Source organism: Portunus trituberculatus, chromosome 23, assembly GCF_017591435.1.
Source record: "Portunus trituberculatus isolate SZX2019 chromosome 23, ASM1759143v1, whole genome shotgun sequence".
In the NCBI taxonomy this organism is placed as follows: Eukaryota; Metazoa; Arthropoda; class Malacostraca; order Decapoda; family Portunidae; genus Portunus; species Portunus trituberculatus.
In genome coordinates this window covers 14,208,320-14,235,819 of record NC_059277.1, presented here as the reverse complement: position 1 = coordinate 14,235,819, position 27,500 = coordinate 14,208,320, and the positions used below count along the sequence as shown (strand labels likewise).

At 40.0% G+C, this 27,500-nt stretch overlaps 1 protein-coding gene across 4 annotated transcripts in view; it reads right to left on the bottom strand.

The window, feature by feature from the left end:
• Window positions 1–27,500, bottom strand: part of LOC123507929 (cAMP-dependent protein kinase catalytic subunit 1) — a 697,649-nt gene that overhangs the window by 317,686 nt on the left and 352,463 nt on the right. For all 4 annotated transcript variants that reach the window (XM_045261286.1, XM_045261285.1, XM_045261288.1 and 1 more), the window contains exons 2-3: window positions 23,323–23,496; window positions 17,898–18,107 (exon numbers count right to left, since the gene is read on the bottom strand). In XM_045261286.1, the coding sequence (XP_045117221.1) occupies window positions 17,898–18,107; window positions 23,323–23,496 (384 nt within the window). The remainder of the gene's footprint in view (window positions 1–17,897; window positions 18,108–23,322; window positions 23,497–27,500) is intronic.

Sequence of the window (27,500 nt, the reverse complement as noted above, 5' to 3'; positions counted from 1 at the left end):
AAGAAAAAAAGAAAAAAAAGAAAAGGGTGCGCTGAGGTGACAGTCTACCTAAAGAGTCAGAGGCTGTGTTTAATGTTGCATATCTAAATATTTGAGTTTAAATCCTCCACCATATCTCGCTCTCATTATATCTAGTTCAGCTTTAGAGTTCATTGTATCGTGTTCATGTGCTTCCCATTCATCACCATCATCATTATCATCATTACCTGCCCTGCCATCACCACCAGTCACCACCAGCTCACTAAGGCACAAACACCTCTCATCACTTGCTCCATTCATCACTCACCACTCCTTACCTGCACTATTTCAAGCGGGGAAATGTTCTTACCTTGCCTCTCATTATTATTAGCAACACCAGAGCACATAAGAACAAGGGAGCTGCAACAAACCACCGGACTCACACGGCAGGCCCTATATGAAACATGCCCACTATTGACTGGTATCTAAATGGACCTTTTTGTTTAGTCTTTTTTGTTGCCCTTGTCCAGATATCCCCTCTTACATAAAATAATGAAAAAAAAACAAGATAAAAAATAAGAACAGGAAATGAAAAGAAGATAAACGAGAATAAAAAACAGTAAAATGATAAGAAGGAAAATCATTAACACCACCATCACCACTATCACTACCACCTTGTATGGAGAACTCTTCGCATGTTTTGGGGGATTCCACTCACACAGTTTTATTACATAGGGTGGAATCAAAAGCTTTTCGTCTCATAAATTCCCCTCCTCTGAGTGACTGTCTTCAGCCTTTTTCTCACCGCCGAAATGTTGCATCTCTTACTGTCTTTTATTTTCATGCTAACTGCTAACCCTATGCCTCCCCTCCTCCCCAACTCTCGTTCCACAAGGCTTTCTTCTTCCTCTCATCCCTATTTTGTCCAACTCCTAATGCAAGAGGTAACCAGTACTCTCAATTATTCATACCTTTCTCTGGTAAACTCTGGAATTCTCTGTCTACTTCTGTATTTCCATCTTCCCACGACTTGACTTCTTTTAAGAGGGAGGTTTCAAGACATTTGTACCAGACATTTGGCTAATTCTAATTCAATCTTTAAAGGAACTGACACACACACACACACGCACACACACACACACACACACACACACACACACACACACACACACACACACACACACACACACACACACACACACACACACACACACACACATCTCCTTTTCCATGCCGCAATGCTCGTCTCCGTCTCTCCTTCTCTCCCTCGCCGTCCATCATAGCTGTCCTCCACTACTACCTTACTGATTCACCTCCTCCCGCCCGCCTCGCTCCTCACGTGTCCCTCAATGCTGTGTGCCGCAGGAAACATTTGTCTTCCCTTGTCACCTTGTTTTTTTTAAGTGTTCATCTCTCTCTCTCTCTCTCTCTCTCTCTCTCTCTCTCTCTCTCTCTCTCTCTCTCATTGACCTTTTATTTGTTGTTGTTGCTGTGGTTGTTTTTATTATCATTATTATCATTATTGATCTTTGTCTTCATTTACCAGGTGTTTTTCCTGCTTGTTTCTTCTTCTTCTTCTTCTCTCTCTCTCTCTCTCTCTCTCTCTCTCTCTCTCTCTCTCTCTCTCTCTCTCTCTCTCTCTCTACCGTTCCTTGTCTATCTTCACTCTTTCCTAGTCTAACAATATACATTTTCTCTTCTCCTTCCATTTATTCATTCTATTTCCCTGATTACTTCTCTGTTTTTTTCCTCCTCTCCTCCCTCCCTTGTTTTCCTCCATTACCTCCCCACGACTTTTCTATTTTCTCCCTTCCTCCACCACGACCCTTCCCTTTCCTCCCTTCCCTCCCCAACGACCCCTCCCTTTCCTCCACCACGACTCCTGCCTTTCCTCCATTCCCTCCTCTAAGACCCCTCGCTTTCCTCCCTTCCCTCTCCCACGATCCCTTCCTTTCCTCCCTTCCTTCCACCGCGATTCTTCCCTTTCCGTTTTTCCCTTCACCACAATCCTTCCCTTTCCTCCCTTCCCTGCACCACGACCCCTCCCTTTCCTCCCTTTCCTCCACCACGACCCCTGCCTTTCCTCCTTCCTCCCTTCCAACTATGTAATTTCTGATTTCTCCTTGTAATTCACTTTCTTTAAAACTCTGTAACCCTTCCTTGTTCCCTCCTCCTTCTTCCTCTCTCCCCTCCCCTTTCTCTCTCCTTCTCTCTCCCTCTCTCGCAGCAATAAGCCTCCCGCAGCGGCGTCATGGTTCAGAGGAGTGATAATAACAGCGACAACAGCGGTAATGGAGGAAAACACGGAGAGTAAGTGGCGGTTTCATTCATGCCTGATTACATTGCCCACCTTTCACCTCAACCCAGCAGCCTCGCCTCGCCTCGCCCCGCCTCGCTACCAGAGAGAGAGAGAGGACTACCCTTCTCAGCTCATCTAATGTAATTCTTTTGTTTTTTCTTCTTTTTCCTTTATTGTTGTCTTTATTTTTTTATACTATACGAGTTCAGATTTTATGATTGAAAGTACGATTATATATTTTTTTATTTTCTTCTTTTTTCCTTTTTTTTTTTTTTGGGTGGTTCTAAAATTTTCGTTCGCTTATTTCATTCGTTGTTCGTTTTTTTTTGTACGTTTGTTTTTTCTTGTTACTACTACTATTTTTACTACTGTGTACTACTACTACTACTACTACTACTACTACTACTACTACTGCAAAAACAATAACAACAACAACAACAACAACAACAACAACAACAACAACAACAACAACTACTACTACTACTACTACTACTACACGAAAATACAAGAAAAAATAAACAAATCAAGTAAATAGATATAAAAAAAAGAAAACAACAAAAGGCTCCCAAAAGAAAATAAAAAGTAGCACACACACACACACACACACACACACACACACACACACACACACACACACACACACACACACACACAGATCTTCCTCCCACACACAATATTTACGTTATGAAACACTGGATCTGTTAATATATGCAAATGAATGTGTTTTTCTTACTGTTCTCCTTAATAAAACTGCACCGCAAACAGTTTCGCCTTTATGACTTGAATTAATTAGAGGAGAGTTGAATTAACCCCTTCAGTACCAAGACTCGTTTTTATATTCATTTCGTTTACTATTTAGCAACTTTATACAGCTTCAAAATCATATGTGAGGGATTAAAATAGTGAGGACTCTGGGCATTCATCTTCTGACCTCCATAGACCCTTTCTAATGTCAACAAAACCGTCTAATCGTACCCGAAACTCAAAGTAGAAATGCGTCCCAATACTGAAGAAGTTAATGAGTGTTTAAGTTAGGTTAAGTTAGGAGGAAACTAAGTAAGCCTGTTATTTGTGAGCGGCCGTTAAGTGAAGGAAAATTGGGTTCGTGTGAGGTAAGGAGGAGCAGAACAGGAAAGGAAGGAAGGAAGGAAGGAAGGAAGGATAAGATTGTGAAAAGAATGACGTTTAAGAAAGGAAGGAAGGAAGAAAGGAAAGAAGGAAAGGATGAAAGGAAGGAAGGAAGGAAGGAAGGAAGGAAGGAAGGAAGGAAGGAAGGAAGGAAAGAAAGGAAAAAAGGAAAGAAGGATAAAATAGTGAAAAGGATTGACGTTTAAGAAAGGAAGGAAGAAAAAAAGGAAGTAAGAAAAGAAAGGAAGTAAAGGAAGGAAGTAGAGAGGAAGGTGAGGAGAGAAGGAAAAGAAGAAAGCAAGGGAAGAAAAGGGAAGGAGGGATAAAACAGTGAAAAGGAATGACAAGAAGGAATGAAAAAAGGAAATGATGAAAGGATGAAAGGAAGAAAGGAAGGAAATAAAGAAAAGAAGGAAGAAAAGAAAGGGAAGAAGGAAAAGGAAGGAAAAAATAGTAAAAAGGAATAATATTTAAAAAAGAAAAGTAAAAGAAAAGAAAAAAGGTAGAAAGGATGGATGGTAGACAGGGAAAAAATAAAGGAAAAATGGAATAAATAAAGAATGAATGGATGAATGAGTGAATGAGAGAAGGAATGAAAAAAAGGATGAATGAATGAAAACGAAGAACAGAATAATGAAGGACACAAACCAAGAAAGAATAAAAATGCTTGAACGAAAGAAATAATGTAAGGAAGGAAAAAGGAAGGAAGGAAAGAAAGAAAAAAACATCTTAACACACACGAAAAATATACATTTATACACATTTTTTCCTCTTAAACTGAAGGGAATTAGAAAAGAAGTAAAGGAGAGAGAGAGAGAGAGAGAGAGAGAGAGAGAGAGAGAGAGAGAGAGAGAGAGAGAGTGTGTGTACGAAAATTTTAAATGTGTCTGTCTATATGTCTATCAGCCTGTCTGTCTGTTCCTATCTTTGTTTCTCAGTCTACCACTTCCTCTCTCTCTCTCTCTCTCTCTCTCTCTCTCTCAGTCACCATATCTACAACATAACCCCTATACATCCCTATCCATCCTCATCCAACCTCTATCCCATCCCTCTCCATCCCTCCCTAACCACACCCCCCCACCCCATCCCCACCTTCCCACACCCACCACAGGTAAGACAAGGCATATAATCTTCCACTTAGGTCTCTCCACACTCCACGCTTTTTTTTCTTCTAACTTTATCTTCATTTCATCATCATCTCCTCTCTCTCTCAACCACCACCATCACCACCACCGCCACCACCCTCGTCTCCCTCGCTACCTTGTTACCTCGTCACGTGTTTCAAGGTTTCAAGGGCGCACTTCGAGGATCCTGGCGCGGGTATCAGTGCCTCGCGTCCTGAGTGGCTGGGCGGGCGCCGTGTGTCTGAGGTTACTGTAGCAATAGACAACTGTGGGGTGAGGCTCTTGAATGTTCCTCTCTCTCCCTCTCTCTCTCTCCTCCTCTCTTTCTCCGCATTCCAAGGGTCTCTCACCGATTTGGATTCCTCAAGATAGGGTTCTGAGCAATAGCATCCTCTCTCTCTCTCTCTCTCTCTCTCTGGTATGTACCGTATTCATTAGGTATTGTATCTAGTTATTGTATTTTTGTCTTTCCGTTTCTCTTTATCTTTGTGTGTACTCGTATGTCTATCTGTTTGCTCTCTCTCTCTCTCTCTCTCTCTCTCTCTCTCTCTCTCTCTCTCTCTCTCTCTCTCTCTCTCTCTCGCTTACCATATTCACCGTAACCTTTCCTATTTTCTTTTCATCATTTTATATACTTGTGTTTCCTTTCCTCAAGTTCTCAACCATATTTTACTCATTTCTTTGAGGACTAATACAAAATTACTTATTCTTTTTAATTTTTCTCTCGCTAACTCACTCACTCACTCACTCACTCACTCACTCACTCACTCACTCTCTCACTCTCTCACTCACTCACTTACTCATTCCACACAATAAGGTTTAATCACTCGTCTTTCAAGATTGCCTTAGTTAATTTAGTTACTCATTCACTAGACTCTCTCTCTTAGTCTTGTCTCATTATATACTCACTAAAATCACTCAATCACTCGTTCAGTAACTCAGCTTTGACTCATTCATTCATTCACTCACTCACTCACTCATTCACCCAAACTCAATATTATCAAGAGGGAAAAAAGATAAGAGAGAGAGAGATAAAAATACGTAAAAAAAGAAGGAAAGAGAAAAGAGAAAAAAATAAAATACGTAAAGAAAGAAAGAAAAAGAGAAAGAGGAAAAAAACAAGAAAAAAACGTTAAAAGGAAAAAGGGAAAATGAGGACAAGTGAGAAGAGAAGAAAACAAACGAAAACAAAAGAAAAGGAAAGGAGAAGAAAATATGTAAAGAAGAAATAAAAACACACGAGTAAATTAAATAAAAGAGAAAAAAGAAGAGAGAAAAAAAAAGAAAATAAAAAAAAAACGTAAAAAAACACATCTAACCCGCCCCCTCTCTCTCTCTCTCTCTCTCTCTCTCTCCCCACTCCCTTTCTCTCCAGCATCTCCCCATCTACGCCCACACTCACTGCTCGCTCTATCATCCTGCCACGCCTCCCCCATCACCTACCATCACCCCCCATCACCTTCCCCCATTTTCGGGCAGCGTGGTGTAATGGGTGAGGGTGGGGGACGTTTGTTTAATGGGCAGGCGATTAAGGTCACAAGTACTCCTCCTGTTGTTCCCATTACCCATTTCTTTGCAATTATTTGGGCGTGTTTGGGTATTTTTGTCTTGTTTGTGTTTGTTTGTGTTTGTTTCAGTTTTTTCTTATCTTGTTTTTCTCTTTTTTTGTTTTTAATCTTTTCTTGTTTGTGCTTTCTTTGTGTTTGTTTGGGTCTTTTTGGGTCTTGTTTTTCCTTTTTTGTGTTTGTTTTTGTCTTGTTTGTGTTTGTTTTTGTCTTTTTGTCTTGTGTTTGCCTTTTTTTGCTTGTTTTTGTCTTTTTTGTCTTGTTTTTGTCTTTTTTTCTGTTTGTTTTTGTCTTTGTGTCTTGTTTTTCCTTTGTTTGCATTTGTTTTGGTCTTTTTTGTATGCTTTTGTCTTTAATGTGTTTGTTTTGGTCTTTTTGTCTTGTTTTTGTCTTTTTGTGTTTGTTTTTGTCTTTTTGTCTTGTTTTTGTCTTTATTGTGTTTGTTTTTGTCTTTTTGTCTTGTTTTTCCTTTGTTTGTGTTTGTTTTGGTCTTTTGTCTTGTTTCTGTCTTTTATTCTGTTTGTTTTTTTGTCTTGTTTGTGTTTTGGTTATGTTTGTTTTACTCTGTCTTTTCTTGTTTGTGCTTTGTTTGTTTGTTTGAGTCTTTCTGTTTGTTTGAGTCTTTTTGTTTAGTTTTTCCTTTGTTTGTGTTTTGTTTGTTTGGGCGTTTTTTTTTTGTCTTTTTTTTGTCTTCTTTTGGCCTTGTTTGCATTTTGTGTTTGTTTTTTTTGGGGTGTTTTTGTCTTCTTTTGGCCTTGTTTGCTCTCGTTTTGTCTTGATTGTGCTTTATTTGTGTGTTTGTTTTTGTCTTGTTTGTGTTTGTCTTGGTCTTGTTTGGTCATTTTATCGTGTTTTTGTCTTGTTTTATGCTTTGTTTGACTTTGTTTGACTTGCGTAGACTTGTTTGTGTTTGTTTGCACTTCCTCGAGTTTATTTAGATTTGATCTTGGTCTCTATTTTTTTTGTCTTATTATTGTCTTATTTCTGTTTGTTTATGTTTGTTTTGGTCGTTTTGGGTCTTAACTGGGTTTGTTTGGTCTTGTTTGGATTTTGTTTAGATTTGTTTGATTTTGTTTGCGTTTGTTTAGTCTTGTTTGTGTTTGCTTGGTCTTGTTTGGTCTTGTTTGTGTTTGTTTGGTCTTGTCTGGTCTTGTTTGTGTTTGTTTGGTCTTGTCTGGTCTTGTTTGTGTTTGTTTGGTCTTGTCTGGTCTTGTTTGTGTTTGTTTGGTCTTGTCTGGTCTTGTTTGTGTTTGCTTGTCTGGTCTTGTTTGTGTTTGTTTGGTCTTGTCTGGTCTTGTTTGTGTTTGCTTGGTCTTGTCTGGTCTTGTTTGTGTTTGCTTGGTCTTGTTTGTGTTTGTTTGGTCTTGTCTGGTCTTGTTTGTGTTTGTTTGGTCTTGTTTGTGTTTGTTTGGTCTTGTCTGGTCTTGTTTGTGTTTGTTTGGTCTTGTCTGGTCTTGTTTGTGTTTGCTTGGTCTTGTCTGGTCTTGTTTGTGTTTGCTTGGTCTTGTCTGGTCTTGTTTGTGTTTGCTTGGTCTTGTCTGGTCTTGTTTGTGTTTGCTTGGTCTTGTCTGGTCTTGTTTGTGTTTGCTTAGTCTTGTCTGGTCTTGTTTGTGTTTGCTTGGTCTTGTCTGGTTTTGTTTGTGTTTGCTTGGTCTTGTCTGGTCTTGTTTGTGTTTGTTTGGTCTTGTCTGGTCTTGTTTGTGTTTGTTTGGTCTTGTTTGGTCTTGTTTGTGTTTGTTTGGTCTTGCTTTGTCTTGTCTGGTTTTGTTTGTGTTTGCTTGGTCTTGTTTGGTCTTGTCTGGTTTTGTTTGTGTTTGCTTGGCCTTGTTTGTGTTTCTGTACTGTAAGAAATAAAACTATACGTGATTTCAAAGTTTTTTTTTTTTTCATTCTGCTGCTTTTTTTTTATCATGAATATCAAATACGATGGTAAAATTTTCCATGATTAGAGCTAAATCTGCATCGTTTTTAAATTTATTGTCTTCTTTTTTAGTTGTTTTCAATGTAAAGGAAAGGAAAATAACGTAATGAACGAGTTATCGATTATAATTGCATATTTTCTTTTGTTCTTATCATGTATCGCAAAAAAATAATACTAATTGGATTACGCTGTTTTTTTTTTAGTTCAATTATCACTTTTTTTTAATTATAGAAAAGAAAAAAAAATGGATGATACGAGACAATGCAATCTTATTTTTTCTATCTGTGTTTGGTTATCGGTCATTTTCTGATGCACATAAGAAAAATTGAAATATGAATGATATAAATAAAAAAAAAAAACCTCAATGACGTCATTTCTGCGTGCTAATAAGAGATAAATTTAAACAAACGTAATCATCTAGCTATCTTTTTCCTCCCAATGTATATCTTTATCTTCTGCATCACGTCAATCAAGCTCTTTGTTTCGTCTTCTCAAAGAAAAATGACAAACAAGGCGTCGATAACATGGCATTTCTTTCTCTTTTCCTCCACATTTTCACTCTTTCCTTATCACATTTGTATAGTATTTCTTTTATCATCCATTTTTTCCACATATCAATCGAGTTTTCATTCAATTTACTACCTTCACGTTTCCTGCCCTCCTTCTCCATCTCTTCCCTCACTTTCTATAACACACAAATCAAGCTTATATTTCATTTACCATCTTCGTATGTCTCTCTCCCAACCCCAGTCTATCTCCCCCTTCCTCTCTGTATATCTCATCAATCACACAGTTATATGAAGCAACACCATCTTCGTATCTCTTCCCAATCCATCCTTCCCTTCATTTCCACATCACATCAGTCATGCATTCATTTACTATCATCATATTTATTCCTCTCCACGTCCATACTCCCCTTCTCTTCTGTATCCCATCAGTCAAGCAAGTATATGAAGGAACACCATTCTCATATTTCTTTCTCCTCAATCCATCTTTTCCCCCCTCCTCTTTCTGTATCACGTTCATCATAATGGGTGTCAGGGAGAGCAGGAAGAGCAGGGAGGGCAGGGATCCAGTGTGAGTGAGGGAGAGTCCTGGTTGGGTCACTGACATAAAAGACACAAAAAACACCCACCAACACACCCTTAAGAAGACCAGCTCGGGGAGAAGGAGGGAGGGATCAGGAAAAGGAGAGATTCGAACCAGTGTGACCGGATACTAACAGTGGTGGTGGTGGTGGTGGTGGTGGTGGTGGTGCCAGGCTTTCATATATGGCAAAACCTGGTCAGCAGTTAACCATTTATTAGAGACGCGGAGGGGACCCACAAAACCCGTACCTGGGCCATCTTGAAGTGCCCACACCTCACCCTATCCAATCCACCTCGTCTCCGCAGAGTGTTCAATTTTTCTCTCCCCAGCGGAACCGAGGCATTATGAGGGAGGGAAGTGGATAAAGATACGCTGGAGTAAAGGGGTGACTGTGATAAGTGTGTGTGTGTGTGTGTGTGTGTGTGTGTGTGTGTGTGTGTGTGTGTGTGTGTGTGTGTGTGTGTGTGTGTGTGTGTGTGTGTGTGTGTGTGTGTGTGTGTGTTGTTTGTTGTTGTTGTTACTAATCGTTCTTATTGTGTGTGTGTGTGTGTGTGTGTGTGTGTGTGTGTGTGTGTGTGTGTGTGTGTGTGTGTGTGTGTGTGTGTGTGTGTGTGTGTGTGTGTGTGTGTGTTATATAAGAACACGAGGGAAGCTGCATATAGTCAAAAGGTCTACACGTGGCAGTCTCTTATAAAAACAAACTTACGTACACTCCCGTATCAACCACAGCCATAAACGTGCCTAATCTTTCTTTTAATCTCACTACTGACTGCGCACTAACAACATAATTACTGAATGTATCTCAGTCATCCACCGCTCTATTAGTGACTCAATTTCTGCCTATCTATCCTTACATAATCAACCTCAAACCAGTTAATCCATTGTTTATTCCAGCCATCCACCAGTCTGGATTTCAATTTCTTTTCCTTTTTTTCACATTACATCAAATTAACCCGTTACTTAGGACGTTTTCAAAGTGGCCATAACTAAGCACATATCTGCATCACGGCTGTCAGGTCCCTTATACCTATTGACCTGCTGAAAGAAAAGGTGAACTGAGTAACTTATCGCCCGTATTCAGAAACGCCTGCGACAATTTTGCAAGGCCACAGAGAAAACTAGCCGAGTTTCCAAGACAGTTTCTTCTTTAATAAACTATAAATATTATTAATCTATCACCAGAACCATAATAATACACTTAAAAACACGAGTATCTTCAACTGCAACCTTTGGAAAGCAGCGATGATGAGAGGGTAAAGCGTTTTAGAATATTACGTAGTGTGAGTGAGTGAGTGAGTGAGTGAGTGAGTGAGAAGACTGCAACACAACAGTCGCACCAGACAAAATGTTGATGCGAAACGTGAGATTAAAAATATTCTGGCAGGTAAAAACAGTAATGCAAGACAAAACAAATTATCTAACTAATTAACTGACTAATTAACCGACCGACCGACTGACTGACTAAATGACTGACTAACTAGCAAACTGACTGACTGACTGACTGACTGACAAACTAGACAACTAAATGATCAGCTAACTAACTAACAGAATCAGAGTAACAAAAAACAAGCCACCTAAATGATAAATAACTAAATAAATGACTCTCTAACTGAGTATATAAATGAAATAAAGGAAATTAAACCTCCGATGCTAAATAATAATAACACGACATTTGCCACTCACTAACGTAACCCAAGGCAACGCAAGTGAGCCAGTGAAGCTACAACCACCGGAGTCTCCAATCTCTTCCATAACTCCCGTGACAAAGTGAAACGTACCCTGAATTTGCACCGCCGCGTTGTGTGGAGCTTAAGGAAATCCCGCGACAGACAGGAGGTTTACGCTATTGTGAGCAGAGGGAGCCCCGTGTCACTCAGAAATAGTAATGTTAAAAGAAAAGAAAGGAAAGTTTATGCAGGAAAATATGATAGGGAAACTTACAAAGGCGAAAAAAATATATGAAAACACACACACACACACACACACACACACACACACACACACACCGGTAGCTCAGTGGTTAGAGCGCTGGCTTCACAAGCCAGATGACCGGGGTTCGATTTCCCGCCCGGGTGTGTCTCCTTTCACGTGTAGCCCCTGTTCACCTAGCAGTGAGTAGGTACGGGATGTAAATCGAGGAGTTGTGACCTTGTTGTGGTGTGTGCCTGGTCTCAGGCCTATCCGAAGATCGGAAATAATGAGCTCTGAGCTCGTTCCGTAGGGTAACGTCTGGCTGTCTCGTCAGAGACTGCAGCAGATCAAACAGTGAATTACACACACACACAGATTCTTACAATAAAAAAAAAACATTAATTTACTTATAATCAAATCTAACCTAATTTGACTTTACCTGACCTAATCTAACCTAACCTAATTAATGTAACCACGAACAAGGTAACCATCCATCACTATAAACATGAAACTCTTAACGGTGTCAGTCTGAAGGAATATAATGAGAAAATTCACACAAGAAAAGAAGGAATGTAGTAAAAAAGAAGAAAAAGCAAGATAGATGAAGTGAAAGATTGGACAGAATCAAAATAGAAAGTAAGCTGATTAGCATATAATGACCACATTAGAATACAAACTTAAAAGATAAAGAGTTAAAAAATCACTCTGACACGAAAAAAGAAAATAAATGAATAAATAAAAATAGTCATACTTACAAAAACAAATGAATAAAAAGAATCAATTAATAAATACACAAAACAAAATAAAAATTGATAAATAAACACTGATAAAGACAGACACAGACAGACAGACAGACACACACACACACACACACACACACACACACACACACACACACACACACACACACACACACACACACACACACGGGCTGCTCACTGCTCGCCGTGACGTCTCATTGAGGTAATCATGACAAGGAAAAATATTTCTTACGTGGCCGCCATCAGTCCGTCTATATATACAATACAACTGCCCCTCCCTTTCCCCTCCCCTTCCCTCCCCTTCCCTCCCCTCCACTCCACTCCCGCTTCCCCTTAGGCAGCGTTAGGAGTGTTGGAAGCCTCGACACCCACTGCACTCCTCTTCCTCCTCCTCCTCCTCCTCCTCCTCCTCCACTTGAAGTTGTTAGGTTCTTCTCCTCCGTCCTGCCTCCTACTCACTTTCTCACTAGCTCCACCACTTCCACCTCTCTCAGTTCATCCACCCACTCACCCACTCGTCCACTCGCTGCTTGTTTCATCCACTTGCTCCTCCACCACCTATTTGTTATTTTCTGTCTTCTTCTTCTTCTTCTTTCTTTTCCGTTAGTGTCTCTCTTCTTCCTCCTCCTCATCATTCTTCTAAGTCCACCCCATCAATTGGTTTACTCTTTTCCTTCCTTCCTTCTTCCCTTCGTTCCTCCTCCTCCTCCTCCTCCTCCTCTCTATCATTATTCTTTACTTCCAACCATCGTATCCAGTTTACTCTTGTTCCTCTTCCTCTCCCTCTCCCTTCTTCTTCTCCCCTTCCTCTTCCTCCTCCTCCGCGCCTCTTCTTCCTCCTCTCCCAGCAGCTGTCCACCCACACCTCCACGCCTCTCTCTCTCTCTCTCTCTCTCTCGCCCACGCCTTACCGCCCCAGCCAATGTGAGGTGTCATCTCGAGTCCATTAGAGTAAGGAAAGAAAGAAAATGTCCCAGAAGGTAATAAATGTGAGGGAACAGGAGAAAGAAGTAAAAAAAAAAAAAAGAAAGAAAGGAGAGGGAAATTAAGAGAGGCAAAAAATAAAAGGGAGAAATTAGAAAGAAATATAAATGGATTAGGGAAAAAGGGAGAAAGATAAGTAAAAGGGAGAAAAATAAAAAGGAGAAATATAAGCGTAAAGGAAACGGGAAATGATAGAAAGGAAAATAATATGAATGATAAAAAAGGATAGGGAGGAAAATGGATAAGAGGAGGATAAGTATGGATGAAAGAGAGAATGAAAAAGAGAAAAAGGAAGAAATATGAATGAACAAAAGAGAGGGAGATGAAAAATAAAAAAAAAGCAAAGAAAAATAATATGGAGTTGATGTTTTTAGTTATGAAAGGAAAAAAAAGGTAAATGATTGAGTGAAGAGATGAAGGGAAGAATAAATAAAGGAATGAAGGATAACCACATTTGAATAAAGACTGAAGTACGTAAACATTTATTCTATATATAGATTAACGAGAAGGATAAAAAAAAATGTTACGAGGAAAACAATTATTATTATTATTATTATCAAAACTTACTTTGATGTATAACTACACTATTGTCATTCATTTTCACTCTCTAGCAGATTGTTTTCTTGGATGTTTGGATGAGTGGAAGATTGCTAATGATAACTTATAAATACATCCACTAACCCTAACCTAACCTAACCTAACCTAACCCATCCTAACCAAACGTAACCTTACATAACGTAACTTAACCCAACCCAACCCAACGTAACGTAACCTAACCTAACCCAATCAAACCCAACCTAATCTAACCCAACCCAACCTAACCTAACCAAACCTAACCCAACCCAACCTAACCAAACCTAACTCAACTCAACTCAACCCACCCAAACCTTAACGCAATCCAACGTAACGTAACCCAACCCATCCCAACCTAACCTTAACCTAAATTAACCTAACCTAACCCAAACCTTAATGCAATCCAACCTAACCTAACCTAACCAAATCAAACCCAACCCAAACCAGTCCCTACCCTAGCAAACTATTCACTCACTCCTGTAACTCTTAAGGAAAATCTCTCTGAACTTTAATTTCCTTTAGCTCTCTCTTTCCCTTCCCTCTCTCATACTCCCCTCTTCTTTTCCTCCCTCAGTGTTCCATCTTCTCTCATTTCTATAGTCATTTAGTTTTCTTTTCCTTCCCACAGTTCTCTTTCCTCTTCTTTCTTCCTTTTCCTCTAACTAACTTCCTTTCTTCCCTTTGGTAGTTCCTTCGTCTCTCCTCCATCGTAATCCCTCTCTCCTCTTTCCTCTAACCCAAAAGCTTTCTTCCTCTTTCCCCCTTGCATATCTCTCCCTCGTGTCCCAACAATTTCCCTTCTCTTTTTTTTTTCTCCTTTTCCCTTCATATCACATCCCCATCTTCTTCCCTCCTCTCCTAAAACGATCTTCCTCTTCTCCCCATTCATATTCCCTCCTCTCCTTTCTCCTTCCCAATATCCTTCTCCCTTCCTTCCATCCACCCACCCACACCACTCACAGATACACCCACCACCACATTCCTCTCAGCCTCTACCTGCTAATGGCCCAGTGATTCTTGACTCATTCATCTCTCACGTGGCTGGACAGCGATAAGGAAACCAAAAGGCGCTAAAAGATACACACTTATCTCTTGTTTATCTCCCTTTTGACACTTTTTTTCCTTTTAGGGACTGGCACCTTAGCAAGCTTTTTGTTGTTGCTGTTGTTGTGTTGCTGTTGCTCTTGGTCAGTACCTCTCTTAAGTAAATAAAGAGAGAGAAAAGGAAAAGATGTCAGTGGTGGGTGTCACAAGGGATAGTAATGAATTTTATATCTTATGGAAGAGGGAAGCTGGCCAAGGGCAAAAAAAAAAAAAAAAAAAAAGAAAAGAAAAAGAGATCCAGTTGATTGCCAGTTCCCTAAAAGATTAAGAGAGTTAGCCAAAATTCTGGACAAATGTCTTGAAACTTCCCTCTTAAAAGAAGCCAAGTCGTAGGAAGATGGAAATACAGAAGCAGGCGGGGATTTCCAGAGTTTATCAGCGAAAGGTATGAATGATTGAGAGTACTGGCTAACTTTTGCATTAGAGGGCTGGACAGGATAGGGGTGAGAGGAAGAAGAAAGCTTGTGCAGAGAGGCAGTAAGAGGAGGGAAGGCATGCAGTTAGCTAGACCAGTAGAGCAGTTAGCAAGAAAGTTGTGGATTTACCAGATAAAAAGAGATGGAGATACAAGAAAAGGTTTATGGATTCTTAATGCTTTTCTTTTGCTTTTTTGTTTTGTTTTCTATAATTATGAATTTTGTCTTGCGTGAAATGTGTGATGCTCATACAAAAGACCCTCTGTTGTCATCCTTAACCTGAGAGACTGTTAGTGGTGTGTGTGTGAGTACTGTATATTTGTTTGTGTGTGCGGGGTGAGGAGAGTAACTTTGTAACTTCATAACAATACAAGGTACCGTAAACTCTGGAACTGCCTACCTGCTTCTGTATTCCATCTTCTTATGATCTGAATTAATCTTAGAGGGAAGTTTCAAGACATTTATCTCATTCTTTTGGCTAACTCTCTTGACTCTGTTCGGGGACTGGTATCTAAGTGGGCTTTTTGTTTAATTGTTATTGTTGCCCATGGCCAGATTTCCCTTTAAACATAAAAAAAAAAAAAAATCTAATCATGAACAAATGTTTGAAATGTCTCAGTGAAGGAAGACATGATAAAGAGTGTGGCTAAAGAAGGAATAGAAAAAAAAAAAATCTAACTCGTTTATTTAAGAACGTAAAGAAAAAAAAAAAAAAAAGGAAAGATACAAGAAGTCTTCAGACCTACATGTGGCAGTCCCTGAATAAAACGTGCCTATTTCCACTCATGATCGCCGTCCATACATGTGTCTAATCTTCTCTAACTCCCCAATGACTCAGCACTAACAACCTGATTACTGAGTCTATTGCATTACACTACCACTCTGAGATTCTATCCTTCCCATCTCTTTCCTGAACTTAACCCCTTCAGTACCGTGACGCGTTTCCATATTCATTCTGCTTAGTATTTGGTGATTTTATACAGCTTTAGAAACTTACATGGAGGAATAAAATAGTGAAGACTGTAGCCATTAATTTTCTGACCTCCATAGACCCATCCTAATGTAAATAAAATCATCTAATCACACCCAAAACTCATGGTAAAAAAGTGTCCCATTACTGAAGGGGTTAAACGTTTACTTATATACGTAGCGGTCTGGCTAAGGACAATGAAAGCTGGTGACAAAAAAGAACAGAAAGACCAATGAAAGCAGGAGCAAAGTTATCTGAAGTCTTGAAATCTCCTTGAAAGACTGAGAGTCATAGGTGTCTGGCATAAGCTGACCCTCTGATGTGTGACTTTAGCCTTCAGTACCAAGACGCATTTTCGTATTCATTTTGCTTAATATTTGGGGGATCTTATACAGCTTCAGACACATGTGGAGATTAAAATAGTGAAAATTCTGGCCATTAATCTTCTGACCTCCATAGACCCGATCTAATGTAAATAAAATCGTTTAGTCATAACCAAAACTCATGGTAAAAATGCATTCCAGTTACGTAAAGACCTGAAAAACTGTTAGTGGTGTGTGTGTGTGTGTGTGTGTGTGTGTGTGTGTGTGTGTGTGTGTGTGTGTGTGTGTGTGTGTGTGTGTGTGTGTGTGTGTGTGTGTGTGTGTTTGAGGGGGAGAGTAATTTTTTCGTCTATAAATAAGATTACCAGAGAAAAAAAACACACACACCTTATATACACTTATTTTAACACGAGTCCTTCTTGCTAACAGGTAAAAAGAAAGAAAAGAAAAGTAATATAACACGTGAGTCCCTTTACGAAATACAAACCTTCATTACATTAAGGAGGAAATTAGAGTCACTATTTTTTATTTACCTTAAAAATAATGAAGGTGATTTCATGACAATTAATTACACCTCCATTTTTACAATACGAGGCGAGTTGTGTGTGGGTGAAAGTGAGAGGAGGTGAGGGAAGATTTGTGGCAGGTAAGTGACGGGACGGTTGTGGGTGTCTGACTGGGGGGGGGGGGGTAAGGGAAGAGTTAGTATTGGGTGGTTGAGGGGAAGTGTTGGGAGAGTTATGGGGAGGTGAAGTTAGGTAAAGTAAGGAGAGGGAAGGAAAGGGGGGGGAGGAGGAGAAGGGAGGAGGGAAGAGGGTTGTTGAAATGATGAAAATGACAACTATAACTCAAGAGAAGAAGAAAAAAAAGAGGAAAAAGACTAATAATAATAATAATAATAATAATAATAATAATAATAATAATAATAATAATAATAAGAATAATAAGAAGAAGAAGAAGAAGAAAAAAAAAGAAGAGGAACAAAAGGAAAAAAGATTGATACTGATTGATGAACAAGAGAGAAAAGGAAAAAAAAAGAAAAACAAGTGAGTGAAGAAGAATAAGAAAAAGAACACGAAAGGATATAACAACATAGAATAACAAAAAAAAAAAAAACAAGAACAAGAAAAAATAAATCCATAATTATCAAAAACCCTCAAAACAAATCACACAAAACTAAGAAAATAGGAGAAAGAGAAACAAGGAGATGCCTTAACACACACACACACACACACACACACACACACACACACACACACACACACACACACAGACCACTAATACCACCCAAAACAACAACCTAACCAAGGTATTTACTGCCAGAGACGAAAAAAAATCCTTTGAGAGACACATAAACAGAAAGACAGAGATAATTAGATAGCTTAATAAATAAACGGATAGATAGATAGATAGATAGATAGATAGATAGATAGATAGATAGATAGATAGATAGAAAGATAGATAGATAGTTTTAATGACCACAGATACGTTTGTGTTTGACAGATACAACACATCTCTTATTTTCCTTGGGCTGTGGGTGTCCTAATTACAAAATACTATATATTAAAAACTTTACCGGAACCATTCATTAAAGAAAAAAAACATCGCAAAATATGAAACCCTTCCCCCCTCCACTGACACATACACAGTAGTTGCTGACCAGTAAGTTGAGTTTCTGATCTTAATGCTGTGCTACGATCATGAATCTCCTGCATTAGCCCTTCCCAGCCCCTCACATACACAGACAGACAAACATCACGCGGGTACTCACTGTCAAATGGCTTCTCGGTGCGCGGCATGATGGGGTTGGAGGAGGAGAGTTTAGGGGCACGTGTAGGACCTGAAGGCTCCGGGCTGAGGCTTGCTGTGTCCCTGCTGGAGCTGCGAGAGTCTTTCCCGCCAGCCACCACCACCAGCTCCTTACTCTTACGGCCCACCTCCTTCTGCGAGGGCGCCGTGTGTGTTAGGGAGACCCCGCCACCTGTGGGAGACGCTACGGTGATGTGGATGCATGTGGATATAGTGTGGGCTTGGATAAATATAAACACGATACAGGAGATTTCAATAGCCAGTGGAATGGGTGTGTAAATTAAGTGGATGTGTGTGGTGAGTGTGTGGGAGGACGTTCTGTAGGTGTGGATAGATGTGGATAAGAGTGTACTGACTACCAAAGATGCTACAGTGGTGTGGATGAGTGTAGGTGGGTATATAGGGTGTGGATAAGTGTGGAAGTGAGTAGTTGAGTTTGGGTGTCAGCGGATAGGATGTGAATGAGTGTGAGCGGGTGTAGATAAAAGTGAATGAGGTGGATAAACAAAAATAAGCGTGCAATAATGTGAAATAAGTGTAGATACGTGTGGAATGAACATAGGTTAGCGTGTAAAGGGCGTGGGAGGGCGTGTGTGAATGTGGATGGGCGTGGATGGGCGGGAATGAGCAGGAAAATGAATGGTCCTGTCTGTTCGTTCTCCTTTCACTTCCCTTCTTATCCACAAGTAATTACAGGATACAAGTCACTCTTTTCCCACAAGGCACCTCAGGATATGTACATTACGAGGAACGAAGCGACGAGGCACAAAGGAAAGGAAGGATTAGAAAGTTTGTCTATTAGTGCTTAATCATTAATTATACGGTATATGTCACACTAATTAAAACAATATTAGACTCACTCCCACACCCACACCCACACACACGCAGACTTATGTACACACACACACACACACACACACACACACACACACACACACACACACACACACACACACATGCAGAAGAGCCACAGGTAATCGGTAAGTAATCTGTAAATAATCTGGGAGGTAAAAAAAAAAAAAAAAAAAAAAAAAAAACAGGATGAGCAGGTCAGTGTTAGCGGCGCGTGTGGGTTGCCAACAAATTGCACTGTGTTCTGAATTACATAAATCAGCAAGACGAACACGACGGCTGCCTTAAATGGCCTGGCAATGTGGCTAAGTAATGAGGAGGAGAAGGAGGAGCAGGAGGAGGAGGAGGAGGAGGAGGAGGAGGAGGAGGAGGAGGAGGAGGAGGAGGAGGAGGAACAAGAAGAGGAATACAAATGAACTTCAAACAGCAACAAACCTAACCTAACGTAACCTAGCTGTAAGTAACTTAACTTATAAGGAGGAGGAGGAGGAGGAGGAGGAGGAGGAGGAGGAGGAGGAGGAGGAGGAGGAGGAGGAGGAGGAGGAGGAGGAGGAGGAGGAGGAGGAGGAGGAGGAGGAGGAGGAGAGAAAAGACACACATTCGTTTTCTCTCTCTCCCTCTCTCTCTTTCTCCTTCCTCTTCTGAACTTTCCTTTCTCCTTCTCTCCTCTCCTCACTTCTCTCTTTTACCCTACCTCGACCTGACCTCTCTTCCTCCTTATCTCTTCTGACTCCATTCCATCCTTTCTTCTCTCCCATTTTCTCTTAAACATCTTCTATACTGCTCCTTCTCCTCCTCCTCTCCCGCCTCACCGCGCCTTTCCTCCTTCCCCCGATGACTATCAGTGCAAATATGGCCACGGTTTTTGTTCCAATGAGTTACGATAATTATCAATAATGGCTGGGATGGCGAGGACTCCGTGGGGCTCAGGCTGGGACAAGACTGGCGAGGGCTACTGTGCGCTGTCTGCATCCCTATTGTCTTGTCTTGACCTGTATTCTTAACCCCTTCAGGACTGAGATGCATTTTTTACCTTGAGTTTTGGGTAAGATTAGATCATTTTATTTACATTAGGAAGGGTCTCTGGAGGTCGGATGATTAATGGCCAGTCTTCACTATTCTAATCCCTACATAAATTTCTGAAACTGTTTAAAATCACCAAGTAGTAAGTAGAATAAATATGAAAACACGTCTTGGTATTGAAGGGGTTAAGCGTTGCATCGTCCAATTAAGACTATAGTTTTATAAGGGACATATGTAAGTTTGATTTATCTATTCGTTTTTATCATATATATATTTTTATGGATGTTTTCGTGTTTACTGTGAGATCATAATTTTTCATCGTTTTGTCATGAGTATATATTCTAAAGGGTCTTGTTTAAGTTATTGAGGTTTTTAAGGCTGTTTTCGTTGTTGCAGTGAGTTTAGCTCCTTCAATACTATGACGCGTTTCCATATCCATTCTACTTACTATTTGGTGATTCTATACAGCTTTAGAAACTTATCTGGGGATTAAAATAGTGAAGACTCAGGCCACTAATCTTCTGATCTCCATACACCCTTCCTGATGTCAATAAAATGGTCTGATCACACACAGATCTCAAGGTCAAAATGTGTCACTGTATTGAAGGGATTAATACGTACACATTCCTTATTTCCTGATTTATTTCCACAGTATTTGTTTGTTATCTTGCCTAACTATAAAGAAACTAAGAAATACGAAATTATCTTTAACTTTTCATATTTTTGTTAATATATCGCGTATATTTCTTTCTTTCTTTCATTCATTGTCAAGAAAAATGCATCCCAATATTGAAGGACTTAATAAAGATTCAAGAGGATAACACAATTCTCAAACATTTCCACCTTCTGCTATGTCAGTTTTAAAAGGCCACAGTGCAAATTGATGGGGATTTTCAAGGATGTTTTTATGACTGTAGTGAGGGTTTAGCAAGTGTTCTGAATCACCAATGGGATAAACATACATGAGAGGAGGACTGTTCACCTCTGTGGCTTTTGAGGAACAGCCGTGGTGAAAGAACAAAGGCTTTAACAGTAAGGGCCAGTCAAGCTTGTTTGTTTTATATTGAATTGATTATCTCTTTGTTTATTTTGCTTTAATCTTTCGAACGAGGCAATGAAAAACGGTTCTCTCTCTCTCTCTCTCTCTCTCTCTCTCTCTCTCTCTCTCTCTCTCTCTTTCAAACCTGTTAATGTGAGCTTATCTTTCTTATAACACATTGGAATCATTAATTAATTTCTTCTTTTGTTTTTTGTGTCTAATTTTCAATCATAGAAATAATCGAGTTTATTCTCTTCGCTAAATATTCTTATCAAAACTGCAGATAAAACTACAAACTTCTTCATTTCAATATATATTCTCCCATTCATTGACTTCCTTCAATAATCACCTTCCCTTATTTACTTTACAATAATTTTTTTCCCTTCAAACTAAACAACAACAACAAAAAAGTCTTGTTTCTAAATATTTATCAACGCCACTAAATAAAAGAAAGAAGAAAAATGAAAACATATTCTTATTTACATATTAACACACACACACACACACACACACACACACACACACACACACACACACACACACACACACACACACACACCCTCCACACAACACAAACCCCCTTCACACCTAACACAACCACACAAACACCCACCAAGCAACTCAACAAACTTAAACACAGCACAGCACAACCCTACAGTCAGCTGGAACGAAGCGACACGGCACGGGGCGGGAAAGACATGTATCTGTGAACTGCTGCTACTATTTCTGGCTCGCATCCGTAATGATAACGCCGCGTCCTCATTCTAAGCATATAAATAGACCGGGAAGAGTCAGCGGAGTGGGACGAATGTGATAAAAAGACAGGAAGTGATGGCGCCGTGATCTTGTCTTCCGTGCGACTCTCTCTCTCTCTCTCTCTCTCTCTCTCTCGTGGTTTTCCAGAGAGAGAGAGAGAGAGAGAGAGAGAGAGAGAGAGAGAGAGAGAGAGAGAGAGAGAGAGAGAGACACTTATTCTTTTCTTTTTAGTTTCCTCTACGTATAAATAAATGAATAAATAAATGAATGAATGAATGAATGAATAAATGAATATATAAATAGTAAATAAAGGTGATTCAGTGAAAAAAAGATGTGTAGGTGAATAGACTAAGTGATATCTGTATCATATATTTTTTTTTCATCTTTTTATTTACTCTTTATTTTTTGGTTTCTCTTCTAGGCATGAATGAATTAGCCAGTGAATAAACGCACTAATAAATGAATTGATGGATAAGAAGAAGTGTGTTGGTGAATAAGAAAAATAACATCTTTAATTCATTCTATATCTCAGCTTGGAGTTTATCTGAGTGATTTTTTTTCTCTCTCTCTCTCTCTCTCTCTCTTATGTTCCTTCTCTGTACATGAATGAATAAATGAATAGATATATGCGCATAAATTAATTCAAACATTTTCTGGAACCCACACATTAAGGCTCAAATTTTCTTTTTTTCTTTTCTTTTTCTTCCTATTTTCTTTTCAGTATCTCCTTCGCACGTACATGAATAAATAAATAGAAAAATAAATAAACCCATAAATATAAATAGAGACAAAAAGAAAAAAAAATGTATAAAAGCGAAAAGGCCCACAAGGAGACATCTTCACGTTTGCACATCTGAGTCACGGAATGAGGCGCGCGTGAGTGTGTGTGTCACGGAGCAATACAGCATCACAACAAACAACTCTACACCCAACGAGAAGTCACTTGGCACTTACCACCTTCAGTTCTCGGTAACAATCTCCTTCTCGATGACTTCCTTCACTCTACCGGCCAAAGATTCAACCAACGTGCTGGGATTGGTAGGTCATTTGGCAGCTTTTCTCTATGGCCGTCTTCGTCTTGAGTAGATAACTTGTATTACGTTCTCGCAGTTCTTTTCTCGTAAATTTCAAAAGGTCTTCTTTTGTATGAAGGTCTGGGCTGTTTCTGGCCAGTCGTGTGTGTAGTGAACGCCGCACTCACTCACTTTTTTGACTTTTCAGTGATATATTAGTGACTTCAATAAAATGATGAGATAAAAATGAATCAAATAACGAAACGAAAGAAAACTTAATTACAAGTAGAAATGAACAATAAAAACACCTGTCTCTCTCTCTCTCTCTCTCTCTCTCTCTCTCTCTCTCTCTCTCTCTGGGCAAACTAATCCAACCTTTATTTCAAACGTCACAATTCACGCGCACAAATTAGCCTTTCTCTCTCTCTCTCTCTCTCTCTCTCTCTCTCTCTCTCTCTCTCTCTCTCTCTCTCTCTCTCTCTCTCTCTCTCTCACACACACACACACACACACACACACACACACACACACAGGTTAAGCATTTCAGTTCATTGTCTTAATGTCCCCCCCCCCTGTACATTTTCAGTGTAATTTTCTTACATTGCCAAATTAATAAACCATATATTATTATTATTATTATTATTATTATTATTATTATTATTATTATTATTACACACACACACACACACACACACCAGGCTTACCTCCGCCACCTCCACCGCCGGGCTGGGGGGCTGCGGGCGGCTGGAAGGAGGGCGTCACGTTCGGAGCGGGCGAGATGGGGCTGGTCGGGGCCTGAGACGGGGACTGGGCGCCGTTAATGGGTCTGTACTTGCCCTCCCCGGTGTCAGTGGGGGTGGTGGGGGTCTTGTTCTTCCCTGCGAGGAGAGAGAGAGAGGAGAAAAGGTGTTAGTTTGCATTTCGAGAGAGAGAGAGAGAGAGAGAGAGAGAGAGAGAGAGAGAGAGAGAGAGAGAGAGAGAGAGAGAGAGAGAGAGAGAGAGAGAGAGAGAGAGAGAGAGAGAGAAACATACGAAGGGTCCTCATTTAACCTAACACTTGAAGGAACTACTAATTGATAGACAGATAAATAGATAGATAGATAATTTTTAACTACCTCTCAAAACATGACCTTAAATATATGACTTTTTATTAATCTCTCTGCCTCCCTAAAAATTTCCAGCACTATTTATCCAACACTCCCTTCTGTGTTAGCCATGAATAGGGTATAAATTGTTTACCATAGTTTCCTTCTTTCCTTCATTTCCCTCTGTACCTAACCCGTGCTGAGGTCAGACTTGTCCCTCACTTCCCCCTGCTCCCACAGACACTTCAGTTCACTTCATCTGCATATGACATAACTTTCTCCCACACCTGGTCTTTATTTCCCACACCTCACCTGTCCTTCAATCTTTTTTTTTTCTACACAACACACCTGACAATGTATCGATTCTATTATTTTTTTTCACGGAGTCCATCATTTAATTCTTTACTTCGCTCATAAGTTGATTAGCAGGAAACTTTATAAACGACTTTTTATTTTATACCATGTGGGATTTTCACGGGAATTTATGGGCTAAAGGGGATACATTGTGTGGTACCTCCTATCTCAAAGCCCACCCGCTAGGAAACCGTTGCCCCGAGTGAGGAAGCCCAGCCTACACTCGGACCGTGGACAGGATTCGAACCCGTGCGCTTGGAGACCCCTCGGACCCCAAAGCACGCATGGTTCGACTGTACCACGGCGGCCCACATGTATTATAATGCCTGCCATCACTTAATAGAAATACAGGTGATTTTATTTCTTTATTTCAATTCACTTTTTGACTTCAGTACTGGTTCCTTGTGCTCACTGAAACACTCTCTCCCTTTACATCCCTTACACACACACACACACACACACACACACACACACACGAGAAAGGTGTCATGTGAAGAGCTACTGACGGAGAGAGAGAGAGAGAGAGAGAGAGAGAGAGAGAGAGAGAGAGAGAGAGAGAGAGAGAGAGAGAGAGAGAGAGAGAGAGAGAGAGAGAGAGAGAGAGAGAACACACGAAGGGTCCTCATTCAACCTGCCACGTGAGGGAACTACTGACAGAGAGAGAGAGAGAGAGAGAGAGAGAGAGAGAGAGAGAGAGAGAGAGAGAGGAAATGGAAGGTTCTCACTGAAATACCACGGTTGGCTGCACTGAAAGCCAAACATCCTAGGAGTACCCGAGTGAATGATGCAACCGTGGCTCTCTCTCTCTCTCTCTCTCTCTCTCTCTCTCTCTCTCTCTCTCTCTCTCTCTCCCTTATCTCCTCTATTTATTATCTTCTTCCTTCTTCTTTACTCTTACTCAATATCTCTTCCTCTTCTCTCTTTTCCTCTTCCTCTCTTCCCTTCTTTATTTCTTCTCTCCTTTTTGTATTTTGTCTTCAAATTTATGTTGTTATTTCCTTTCTCTCTCTCTCTCTCTCTCTCTCTCTCTCTCTCTCTCTCTCTCTCTCTCTCTCTCTCTCTCTCTCTCTCTCTGCCCCCCTCTTATAGCTGGAGCGTTGGCAAGGACGAGGGAGGAAATCAGGAGGAAAAAAAGGATGGCAAGGATTTCTGTAGGATGGAAGGTGGATAGAGCACTCCTGGAAATGTAGAAGGAACGGAGGAACCAGGGGAGGATGAAGGGTAGGAGGATATGGGTGGAGGAATTGCAGAAGTAATGGGACTGAAAAAGGTAGGAGGAATAATAGAGGGAAGAGGATTTCGTAGCCCTGGAATGAAGAATGTAGAGCAGAGTAGGTGAAGAGGATGGATAGATAGCAATGGTAAGACTGGGAGAAGATGATGGGTAGAAATTTGAGGACCACATGGCGTTGATAAAAAGGCGGGAACAGTAAAGAAGATATAAAATGAACCAGAAAACACCTCAATGATGCAAGATACAGGAATAAAATCGTTAAAACTGGAATAAGATAGAAATTTGAGCACGGCATGGCGTTGAAAAAGGCAGGAACAGTAAAAATACAAAATGAACCACAAAACACCTCAATGATGCAAGAAATAACCAGCATACTCAATCAATCAAAGCTTTCACTGATAAACTCTGGAAAAACACGCATTCTGTACTTCCTTCCCCTTCCTATGGCTTGAATTCTTTGGAGAGGGAGGTTTCAAGACACTCCTCCACTTTACATTTTTAACATTTCCCTTTTAAAAACTGCGACCATAGATGACCTTGTTTTACATAATCTTATCGCAACATTCTTAAAGGAAATAGGAATGGGTAGGAAAAAGGAAGGAAAGGAAGGGAAGGGAAGGGAAGGAAGAGAAAGGAAAGGGAAGGCAAGAAAAGGAAAGGAAAGAAAAAAAAGAGAAAGTGAAGGGAAGGGAAGAGAAGGAAGAGAAAGGGAAGGGAAGAGAAAGGGAAGGGAAGGGAAGGGAAGGGAAGGATGAGAAAGAGAAGGGAAGGCAAGGAAAGGAAAGGAAAGAAAAGGAAAGTGAAGTGAAGGGAAGAGAAGGAAGAGAAAGGAAAGGGAAGGGAAGGGAAGGAAAAGAGTCCAAGCCCACGTGTCTTTGAGGACTGCCAAGGATCATTGTCTTCGTCCCAAGCCATAAAATGAGAGTTGCACAAGTTTCTCTCTCTCTCTCTCTCTCTCTCTCTCTTTGTCTTCTTTTTAGTTCACGTATCAAACAAAGAAAAGAAGGAAAGGGAAGGATAGTAGGAGAAGGAGAAGGAGGAGGAAAAGGAGGAGAAATATAAACAGGGAAAGGGAGAAGAAGAAGAAGAAGAAGAAGAAGAAGAAGAAGAAGAAGAAGAAGAAGAAGAAGAAGAAGAAGAAGAAGAAGAAGAAGAAGAAGAAGAAGAAGAAGAAAGAAGAAAGAAGAAAAAATGAAAAAGAAAAAAGAATAAAGAAGCAAAATCTATTAAAAAAACAGAACAACACCACCACCACCACCACCACCACCAACAACAACAACAATAGCCATTAGCATCGACGAGACAAAGGCAGCATCAGTTTACTTCTCGTGACATCAGAAGGAGAAGGAAGAATACAAAGGAATACAAAGGAAAGAACAGACAACAGCAAGTCTACTGGGCCTAACGAGGCTGTCTGTTTGCCTATGCTACCACTACAGATTCTACGAGTTAGAGGTTGAAGGACACCAGGGTTCAAGGAAAGGTAAACAAGAGGGCACAGGGAGAGAGAAAGTCAAAGATGTGATAGGAAAGGTTGAAGGAGAAATGATACTATCTAGTACAGTAACTAAAAAATAACTTATGCAGGAGAAAAGTACATTATTTGAGGAGGAGGAGGAGGAGGAGGAGGAGGAGGAGGAGGAGGAGGAGGAGGAGGAGGAGGAGGAGACATCCATTACCTTTCGCTTTATGATGGAAAGTAAACCGAATGAAAGAAGTAATAAAAGATAATAATGAATCTCTCTCTCTCTCTCTCTCTCTCTGGAATATATGTAGCGTGACATAATCGCACACTCATGAAACGCCTGTTATCTTAGACGAATTCCAAATATCTTCATTGTATTCCAAAATTCCAGAATTCCAACTTTTCATTCTACTCCAAATACTCTAAAATATCCCAAGATTTTCCTCGTTTTTTTTTCCATTATTTTCTTCTATTCAAAGTTTTCAACATTCCTTAACTTTTCATTGTATTTCAAGTCTCTTCATAGTATTCCAAATCTCTTTGTTACATTCCAAGATTCAAGTATTCCAAAGTATATCCCAAATCTCGAGCACACCATGTGGCTTTATAATATTCCAATTTCTTCATTGTACCCTAAATTTATTCATCGTATCCAATATATCTTCAATACATTCCAAAACTCTACATATAAAAACTCCTATTTTTTCCATTTTCATTGTCTATCAAGCAGTGGAACCATGCGTG